The sequence below is a fragment of the Triplophysa dalaica genome, chromosome 25 (genome assembly GCF_015846415.1).
Source record: "Triplophysa dalaica isolate WHDGS20190420 chromosome 25, ASM1584641v1, whole genome shotgun sequence".
In the NCBI taxonomy this organism is placed as follows: Eukaryota; Metazoa; Chordata; class Actinopteri; order Cypriniformes; family Nemacheilidae; genus Triplophysa; species Triplophysa dalaica.
The window spans coordinates 12,658,819-12,669,904 of record NC_079566.1 but is presented as its reverse complement, the minus strand read 5'-3'; the positions used below and the strand labels follow the sequence as shown (position 1 = coordinate 12,669,904).

General features: G+C 38.5%; 1 protein-coding gene across 1 annotated transcript in view; it reads right to left on the bottom strand.

Moving 5' to 3' along the window:
* Nucleotides 1-140: 140 nt before the first annotated feature.
* pvrl2l (PVR cell adhesion molecule related 2 like) overlaps nucleotides 141-11,086 on the bottom strand; it is a 98,768-nt gene continuing 87,822 nt past the window's right edge. Inside the window, exons 7-10 of the mRNA XM_056740946.1 lie at nucleotides 7,229-7,364; nucleotides 6,859-6,916; nucleotides 5,346-5,447; nucleotides 141-3,713 (exon numbers count right to left, since the gene is read on the bottom strand). Of these exons, the coding sequence (XP_056596924.1) occupies nucleotides 3,498-3,713; nucleotides 5,346-5,447; nucleotides 6,859-6,916; nucleotides 7,229-7,364 (512 nt within the window). The 3' untranslated portion in view covers nucleotides 141-3,497. The remainder of the gene's footprint in view (nucleotides 3,714-5,345; nucleotides 5,448-6,858; nucleotides 6,917-7,228; nucleotides 7,365-11,086) is intronic.

The following is an 11,086-nucleotide window of genomic DNA, read 5'->3' as shown; positions in this document are numbered from 1 at the left end:
CAATGGCAAACACTTTTTTAGCATTCAGGAAAAGTCCACAAACGCAGGATATGACATTAGAATTTTATAAAAACTAATCTGATAACAGCATTAGATGATGCAGAGCCACAAAGGTTTGGCATATTAAGACGCCACAAAACTGCAACATTGGCTTATAGTTTATTAGACATCACAATGATCCATAAAACATAGAACAAGTTACTTATGCATATAAAATTATCCCGGCATAAGATGCAAACCCAAAATATTTTACTATGTGGTCTGTACAGTCAATCACATCTTCTGAAGAAAAACAAAAGTGACAGTAAAATGATTCAAAATCAGAAACAAAGGCACATCAGGTATGACGATGATAACAGGGCAAATCTAAAGCAGACATGTGGATCATTTCCAGTAAGAATCTTAACATGATAAGAGTTCCGGTTCAAACTTCAAATACAGCAGCTATGTTGGTTTGGCTGGAGAGTAGATTTAAGAAATGATAAAAAAAAACTGGTGGGTAAACAAAGACAAACTCATTTAAAAGGCCATGAACTTCTCAGCATCCCTAACACCGCTTTTAGATGATATTGATTGTCTTTTTTAGAATCTGAAATGGCATTATTTGGTTTAACTTATAGACTCATAAACATCACACAACCCAATATGTGAAAAATATATAAGACAGACACATTTTTAAAACACCTGAACAAGCAAGAATTAAATAACAAAAACCTTTACAAAAAATAAAATAAAAATCACAGTTAAAGACACAGAAACCTTTATGGATGAATGTATAACATTTGGTGATGGTATAATACTGCACCATTAAAGCGAATCTCAGATGCGTGGAGACCATTTGCACGTGAGAGTAACGCAAGCGAACCCCGAATTGCATGCAGCATGCAGACGCACATTCTCTTTATCAGAAGCATCAATGATGAGACCACAGTCCAGACAAAATGACATGTCATCTACAGAATAAACGTTTTGTTGTTGTCCTCCGTGTCCAACAAACCAGAAGAACAGGCTGTGAATGTGATCAATGAATAATCAAAACCCAGGAGTTGTTAATTTCTATAGGGGATCTCCACCATCCATCCATCTGCCTGTCTGTCGTATCTTTTGATCTATTCACCCATCTAAAGAAGGCCAGTCTTTTATGTGCTTTGTGAATGTGAGAGTTTCTCGCTCCAGGTTACCATTCAAATGCTTTGATTCACCACCTCGTCTTCTGCGTTCCCCATCGGTCTTGATACAATCAGTGCAACTGTGATCTCTTTGGCACAACTACGACCATGTATTCAGAGAACACAACACTATAATCTGACAACTAGGTGGATGTGCAAAGATTACATTCAAAACTAAAAGTGGATTTATGTGCCGTGACATGGAAAGTTGTCCCAAATCTATCCCTTGAATGAAAAGTAAACCTACGGTGGAAAATTAATCATTTAATCACCATCATGTCAATTTAAAGGAACATTTCCCCCAACAAAAAAAATCTGTCATCATTTACTCACCCTTGAGTTGTTTGAAACCTTTTTCAATCTCTTCGGAAGATATTTGGAAAAATGCTTCTAACCAAACAGTTTTAGGCCCAATTGACTACCACAGTAGGAAAAATTACTTGTTAAATATCTTTATTCTGTTCCAAAAAGAAGATATTTTGAAGAATAAATAAAAGCATTGACTACCATTGTCATTTTCCTCCTATGGTAGTCAATGGTGGCCAAGAGCAATTCTCCCAAATATCTTTCCCTGTGTTCATCACAACAAACAAAGTAACACAGATTTCTATAAATTTGAATTGAGTAAATGATAGATTTTTATTTTTGGTGAACTGTCCCTTTAAAACCCATGTTAATTCTGCTCATATAATTTAATTAAATAGTGTAACAGACAATAAAATCTCATTCGTGCGGTTTCAAATCGCAATCAGCAACTGATCAACATCTGACCCATTAGTACAGTGATTTATTTCTTTTCTACTTTCCTATCCCACCCCCTCCCAAAAAAAGGATATTCTTAGCTTCATATACCGTGGTAGGCTAACTGAGACTAGTTTTACTGCACCTATGCATTTTTGTTCTTTTGTTGCACATATGGCTTCTATTGTTTCCCCTACTTTGTAAATTGCTTTGGATAAAAGCATCTGCTAAACGACTAAATGTAAATGCAATGATTTTAAGCTTGACATCCTATGACATGCGAGTAAATGATGACAGATTTTTCATTTTAGTGTGAACTATACCTTTAAAAATGAGGTTCAAACTTTATCTTAAGTAATTTCAACCAGGACGGTGCATCTTTTGATGACAGAAATATAGAGAGGGAAGAAGAGGAGATCAGATGCTGTGGCCATACTCATGTCATGATGCACAGTGCATTTTGATGTTAATGCTAATGTGGGGCTTCAAAAGGCAGAATCCATCAGCTTTTCTGCATACGAACCCTTGTAACCTTCAACAGCTGTAAATGACGAGATTGTGCTTGTTTATGGCCGGAAAATAGAGGAGCGAGGCAAGAATGTGAGAGGTGCCCACTGTTTTTAAGAAAGCGACCAATCATGCCATGCAGATTATACAGTAACAAAATCCACACAATTCAATAATTAAAACATCAGCAGATTTACGTAAGACCCGTTAAAATAACTTTTCTGTTAAAAAATCTACACCTTTTCATTTTGCAGCCCATTGTTATTTTTTGGATTTGTTTGAGTTGAGCACAAGTTAGTCTGGCGATACAATTTATATTATATCATCATTATTTACACAATTCATTTGTTACGTAAAACACATAGCAGTCTGAAAGAAACAAAATAAGAAAGAAATGCATACGTACATTTTTTAGTTGACGTTACTGATCAAAATGACATCGAATACAAAATATAAAAATACATTTTTGCTGTATGTAAAATACATTGCATATACCACAGGACTGTTGCCCTCATCACATAACACACAAAACCGACGAAAGCTATCGAAGATTAAAAGAGCATTACACCACGACGGCAAGAGAAAACTTCACACTAAGCCACATTTGACAGTATATGCAGTGTATTTTAAAATACCGAAAGCAAATGTCATATATTTAGACCTTTTTAGTAGACCTTAAAATTAAATGTTCAACTGGTATTTTCTCCATAATCTTTTCAGTTAAGCAGAATTAAAATATAACACACTACCTCAAAAGTGATTTACAACCTATTCTCATGGTTTTGTTTTGCTGTTCAACTGTCCACCCATCTTATCAGAAGTATAGTCGCACATTATCAAAAATCCACAATCTTACACATATATGTGACAAATGTTTTGGTCCAATAATGAATCAATATCTTGATGTACCATGCACAAAACCACGAGATTAGGTCTGATGTGAAAGAACATGTGAAAAGAAAAATTTCTCCAAGCAGGGTGGTTTTCCATGCGTGTTCCCGACTGGGCTGCTGTGCTGTTCCTGGGGAACGCGGCAGGGCAGGACGGTGGCAGTGCAAATCGCAGGCACGGCCTACGTCTTTAGACCAACATGGCTGAGGACACGAAACTTTCCTCGCGGGCTATGTTAACGCCAGATGAGCGGTGGATACCTTCCATATCGTTATGGTTGATGGGTGCGTACGGTGGAAGGGGCTCGTCGGCCGAATCTTCTTTTTCGGGGAGATGACCCGAACTATCCCAGACGGTGGGGGCGCCGCCATTAGCCGGAGGGCCGGTGTTGTCGTCGTCTAGATCCTGAAGGACAAACAATTGAAAGCATTGTCTGGAGTCAGTGTAGCCAAAAAAGAAAGTCGCTAAAGCCTGTTTGCTAAGTGTCATCATATGTTCAATGCGTCATGCATTTGGTAAAGTGTCGGCACTGTACACCTGTTGAGCAATCACATTTTTTCTGTTATCAGACAAAACAAGTGTGAAATAGCGACTAAACATGACTGAGAAGCTAAGAATTGTCCAAATAATTGCTCGCGCTACATTGCTAATTTCGCTAAAGGGGGCTAAAATGTCGCAAAGGTGAAAACACTTGAGTTTCATCTTTGACTTTAGGTGGCGCCATCAAGAACGACAAACTTATAAAACACATATTTTACATTGTATGCACTGAAAATCGTTTTGGCTAAAAATGTCTGATAAATGCATAAATGAAATGTAAACAGAAGCAACTGCAGTCGTGTCAGACTGATGTTGTCTATACTCGTAATCACTTACAAGATCTATCAGTCGTAAACTCGTAACTTCAATTGGGTAAATATTATAAAATCTGTAAAACCTTGTAAATAAATGATTGTATTGCAGACAGCCTAGCTCGGAGGGATGTAGTTGTGCCGGGCGTATCCGATGCGACGTGATGCTACGCGCTGCACGTATACACATTCACAATTCATTACAATCAGTGAGGTGGTACTAATGGCCATTTAATAGTTCCTCAATCGGCCATTAAGCATCAGTATAATAGCTTCAGAAATGATGCGCGCACAAAGCGTACGTTCTTATTTATCAGAGTTAATTGATACCGAATGAAGATTCAGCAGATGAAACTATGCGATAGGCCAACTCACCTCTTGAATCACCGTCAAATTAAATTTCAAAGTGCTAATATTGTGTGATAGCATCTCGTGTATGTGTACCAACGCTTAAACCATTTGCTTTCCAATTATGAAAGGTGAATGTTTTCTTCACAGTTATGAGATGCTGACAGTAGCGCCCCGCATCATTGCACCTTTATAAAGGCCTGGACGGAAAAAGAATATAAAACGTGGTTCTTCTTTAGGCATAGCGTTGCTAAAAAAAGTACTTTTAATTTCATACCTCCAATAAAAGTTATTCAAGTGAATCTCTCAGTTCGCTAGCTTGGCTACATCGGATGGGACAATTAAGACAGGGTCTTATTGAAAGCCCAAAACAGTCCCCCGGGGGCCGTATCACAAAGGTACTTGTCAGAGTCTGGCCTTACACTATCGTAATTGGCTTTACGGTTATCATAGCTGATGAAATAACCAGCTCATCATATTAATCCACATAAAAGAGCCTTTGGCAGTGTTAGCGCCAGCCGCACGTCGCTGTGAGTCACCGGATTTTGCCGTTAGCGTGAGAGTGAAAAGATGCCTGGGCAAGACTGGGGCTTTGGTACGCATTGAAGAGTAAGTACACAACCCACCTGTGACATTATTATCAGAAAAACATCCAGACATTTTGACTTTAAATAAAGCCTGAAGAGGTAATACAGGACTGCAAGGTTTCAGTGAAAATGAGATGAAGAATAAAATCTGAGTGAAGGTTGAAGGCCTACTGCAAAGAAAACTCAAAGCTGTTGAATGTTTATTATTAAAACTGGCGTCACACATCACAGTTTGAAGATGCGGTCCTTACTGTAACAGGCTCAGTAGATGTGGTTTCGTAGTAGTTGGGTTCATATTTTCGGAGCGGCTGGGTTTCTGTGATGGTTGTGGTGTTGTCCTGTGGTTTATTAAGCTGTACAGACACAAACACATAAGATCAGTTAAACACGCACATGCTTTGCAAATTCATAAGCCCAAGGTGAATTCTTTTTAAGTGCAGCCTCATATCGATTTACTTTTATGTGTTGTTTATGCCACAATTCGGTTTGTACAGAATGTCAATGACATTATTTTCTCTAGAGTGAGAATTACATTTAGTTTTTTGGTACCACTTTGGTAAAAGGTACTACAGATATATTAACGACGAACAACACCAGCATTAAAGTTACATCATACGACAAGTTAAAAAAACTAAACCTTAATGTTACTTCATGCACAGTGAATTACTGTTAGTTTATGTTCGCATGCTTTTACAACACAAATCTGCGAGTATTCATAACTATTCTTATTCGTACGTTGCAGTATGATTTGCTTTTTCAGTGATGATAGGTTCAGGGAAGGGGCTTTAGTATCGATTTTTCGCTAATAATCGTAAGTGTTTATACGATTCACATTGTACGAATTAGCCACTTCGTTACGTAAAGTGTTACCATTTTTAAATATGCCAGTAATAACTTTCTATTGTTCAATATTTCTAATTTATCTAATTTTCTCATTTCATTATTTATCATTTTGTCATTTAAGTAAACTTAAGTAAATAATGTACCATTTAAAATAGCAATTCACTTACTTAATTTACTTAATTGTGTGTTTGTTTGTTTATTTATTACTACACAGTAACCAGCTGGCTTCCAAAAACAATCTGCTAAAACAATCTGTTATACAAAAATGTGTCGGGTCAAACAAAAGAAAAAAGAGGAGATTTTTGCAGAAAAATACAATCCCAGATTTGTTTTGCCCACTTGTACACAAACAGCACAAAAATAATGGAGTAAATCAAATAAGGAACACACTTCAAAAATCACTTCACAGGCACATGTACACACACAAGTTCACGTGTACGCACGAACACACAACATCAGCTCCACCCACACGTTCTACATTAAGCCTCAATCAATACACATTAGCCCATGTTAACCCTTTCTCTCTCCTCCGTAGCCCCAGGGCTACATTAAAAATTCTCATTCTCTCCGCGCTGCCAGCTTTTACATACTTTATAATACAAATGTGTGTATTGAACGCAGCTCAGCAAAAGAAAATAATTGTTATCCGCATTAAAAACACGATTGCCCTATTTCTGAGCAGTGCAATTTTCTCTCGTTCAAGTCCCAAGCTTGTTCTTCAAAGGTTTCAATTCAAAGATCTTTTTTACGGCATTTCATGCATATGGCTCTGTTCTCCGGCTCTGTATTAATTGCCGTGCATAGCCCGGAGAACTGTATGTCGTCTCCATTTTGTATAATGAAGTTGAAACACATCGAGTTGAAAGCGAATGTCAGATGTGAGAGTTGGAGAGGTGACTGATGGAAAAACTGTCCACTTACCATTTCCGTCGAGCTGCCTGAGTTCATAGGAGGAGGCGGCTTGTGTTTGGGTGGGCCTCTGGATAAGAAATACAGAGAGATGTTTGAGATGGGGGCACATGTGTACCATAACGCAAATGTAGGTGTATTGAAAAGACAAAAATAGCTCAGATATTCTAGCCATATGGTATATGTGATAAAATATCCAAGAACCACTAGGTCAGTGTTATATATTTTGTACATACAATATCTCAAATGTTTCCAACTACTTGTTAAATTGTGAGAAAGTCGCTATTCTAAACAGTGACACAGGGCTGTGCAGTGGCCTGTAAATGTCGTAATATCCGCATTACCCCTTTAATAAGAACGCTGTGTGTGTTTTTAAACTCACTCTCCATTCTCAATGCTTTGCCGACGTTTTTTGTACATGGCCACACCAGCGCCGATCAAACACAGAATGATGATAGCAACAATGATCCCTCCAATTATTGCCCCGGTGGAGCCGCCCGCTGGTGGCAACGGTTGATCTAGAAAAACAAGCAAGACAGAAAATCAGCTTTATATATCTATAAGACATAAACGTGGCTTTGTTGTCTCTGAAAGAATTAGCACTTACATAAGATAAGGAGAACATAGAGATTCATGTATTTACATTATCTACAGATCTCTCTTATATGAACAGCTAGATAAGATCTGTAGCAGATATTTCAGTATGATCTCTGTAATGCATAAGTATTTTACAAGGAAATTAATTCGAATAAATTAGCATTCATAATTTGTGAATCATACAACACTATATCGTCACTGTCCTTTTGATACCTCAATCTCCATATTTGGTGATTTAGATGTTTTGGCATAAATCATTATTATTCACCCTTTATGTTTGTCACCAGGTATTGCAAATATCGAACCAATTAAAGTGTTAAAAAGTGCTTGTCAAAGCCCCGCCCTTAAACGTTACGTCTGCGAAAGCTGACTACACTCAGAGCCATAGAGAGAGAGAGACGTTATAACTAGGTTGACCCCAATGGAACAGTTTTTCACGGTTTCAATGTTCCCAGAAGTTACTAGTAACGCATGGAGCTGCGACTAAACAGACCAACTGAGGTAAACTTCTTACCAATTTAAAGACGAAAGCCATTTTAAGAATAAAAAATGAAAGAAACATAACTTCCTGGAACTATCTATCGCGTGACGCTCCAGCGTTTTGGACTTCCGTTGGCACAACTCTCTCTAACAATGGCTCAAACATGCAAATGAGAAACGAGTAAGCCAACTAGTGAAACGGTTACGAATGCAATGAGATTATTCATATTCACTTTCAGTAGAATTAATTGACAGTGTAAATGTGTGAACACTGTGGTATTCAAACCCTTCCTCTTTTAATAATTATTTCAAGCACTCAAAACCGACCTGTGAAATGGGGAACCGCAGCACGCAAATTGCTCTCAACACATTTTTTGGACACGTCTGTCCTATAATTTGCATAATTCCTTTAGTGAATCAGGCGGCAAAACATGCATAAACAACATTATCAGTGGGTGTATTTCCTTCTTAGTAAATGATCTGAGTTTGTGTCCACTGGTTGCGCCTAGACAAGTAATCTGGTTGAAGAACTACAGTACAATCCCATGGCTTCTCATGGTTCACGGTGCGGTTACACATTTAAAGCAGAATTGATGAGGTTCTTTACAGTGCGCCTCGGTTTGAAGGGGTATTCACAGGCAAAGCTTGCTAAGACTTGCTGCCGGGGTGGGTATGCTAAAATTAGTAAGCCCCACTGCTCTCAAAGCGACTGATGAGATGTAGTGGGGCGAGACAGAGAGAGAGAGAGAGAGAGAGAGAGAGAAGGAAATTGCCGGCACTGAACATTCCTTTTGAAACTTGTCCATTGTCATGCCAATAAAACACTAGAAGTAGAAGAGAGAGAGAGAGCGAGAGAGAACAGTCAAATTAAATAAATTAAGTAAAATTAAACGAAGGACAAGATTTTGTGGATATTAAAAGAAACAACACTGTGCAGTACCGATGTTATCCATTGGGGGCGCTGCAGTAGCTATTTTTAAAGATCATGATTTATAAACTCACTTCGTGAGCTTCATGTGAATTTCTGCTCATTTTCAAAGGGATCAGATTAACCTCCTTCCAGCTAAAACGCACACATGGTGACACGTAAATGTATATTATCAAAACAAGATTCTTGATGAAACTGGGCACGGTGCCACCGTAATGCATGAAAGCTCACAAACAGTCACACGGGGAACATAGCGGGACTAACACAATATTGGACACACATTAAAAAAACAGTCGTCTTTCAACCGCAGCGTTGAGGTGGAGAGATCAGATGAAGAAGATGAACACTAGAAAAAAGGAGTCTTTATTTGATCAAGGCTGATAACCGCACAGCACGACTCCTGCGTCTGCATTTGTTTTTACCACGTTGGATATTAAACGAGTCTTTGTTATCGATGTTTTCTGTCTCCAGAGAGAGCAGGTGAGATGGAGTTTTGCTCTGTGCGTGTGAACATATCAGTGCGTTTTATCACATCGATTAGAGAAAGCAGCAACTCAAAACTTCATCGCAACAACCGTGTCTAAACATGGAATCAACGCATATCTTGCAATTCAAACAATATCTTCACAAACCGCACGCTGTTACTTCAGATTCGTCTTGATGCATCACAAAACACTTTATCACATTTACACCGTTGTTGGGTGTTGTTTGTGAAAGTGAGGGGGGAACTCTGAAAAATCTAAATCGAAAGTTTGCAAATTGCTATTTTATTAGAAGACGCGAGTAAACAAAAAGGCTGTACTGAAAACTCCTGCTGATGTGGAACTGAAAGTCATATTGCTTTTGCCGAGTCATGTCTTTCAACAACTTGCAATTAAATCCAAAACATTGAGCTTTGAAATAATCCTTGAGCGAATCACTCTCATTGTGATTTTATTAGAAGGCTCAAGACTAAAAACACAATACTGCAACAAGCAATAAAGCACAACTGCCTTGCAAATCCACATTTATGAGTACAGTGCGAGAAAGCAGATAAATGCAACACACGGAATGAAAACAGAAAGCAAAATGACCTTTTTAAAATGACAGCAAGCAGGTGCTGCATTAAGAAGTTTGAGAAGGACAAAATGAACCACTTTGCACAACATCAGTCATTTCTCCTGTCATTCTTCTATAAACTTTCTACACCTTCTATGCCGCTCTATTTTTTCCTCTGGAGCACACGGGCCTCTCCTCTCGAGGAGACCCAACCCAAGCCTGCTTGTGTAGGAGGAAATTAAAACACGCGCGAGTGTAAGAGGTGGGTGGACATTTCGAAGGGACTGACAAAAGACTCATTGTTGAAATGATAATAATTATCAGCGTCAGCTTGACTTCTGATTCATCCCATTATTTCCCATATTCTTTTACCATCCCGCCACTATACTTAGCCGCCAGACTTAGATAGAAAGAGAAGTGGAAGGAGAGGAAGAGAGAGAGGTTATGCAGTGCTGAGCTGCCCTTAAAAGCTTTATAAAGATCATGATAATTGAGACGTGCAGCCTGAAATCTGTCCACATGCTGAAAAACAGCTCCACTCAACTCACAGCGGCCGCGGCCTAAGAGGATTACACACACACATACAGTATTTTCACTAACCCATCCCTATTTGTGTGACCTCTTAAGTTTTTGCTTTTACACCTTCTTCCAATAACAAATTGAGTATAATCGTCTCTGATTGGTTCACACTTATACAGGCAATTATTTGATTGGCTGTGTGGTTTGTGACGGATTTTATTAGTGTCTTAAAGGGACAGTTCAACGGAGTTCTTTCATCATTTACTCATTCCAAATCTGTATGACTTTTTTTCTTCCGCAGAACGCAAAAGAAGATATTTTGAGGTACGCTGTAGCCAAACAACATTGAGTCCCTTTGATTTTCATTGTATTGAGACAAAACCACTGCGACATTTCTCAAAATATCTTCTTCTGATCTTCCGTGTTTCATAGAAAAGAGTCAGGGTTCGAACAACATGAGGGTGAATAAACGATGATACAAAATCAAACATAGCTAAACACATTTGGGATGATTGATGACTGCAATTCTATTTTGCGGAGCTGAATATTCAGCAGCCAAAGTCATACAATTCGGTCCGTGTTAGATCCATCTGCCACCCCATTCAACACATTAAAGACATGATGTCCATCACGTGATGTCTCCTTCACGACTTTCACTAATGCACATTCTGTCTCGTC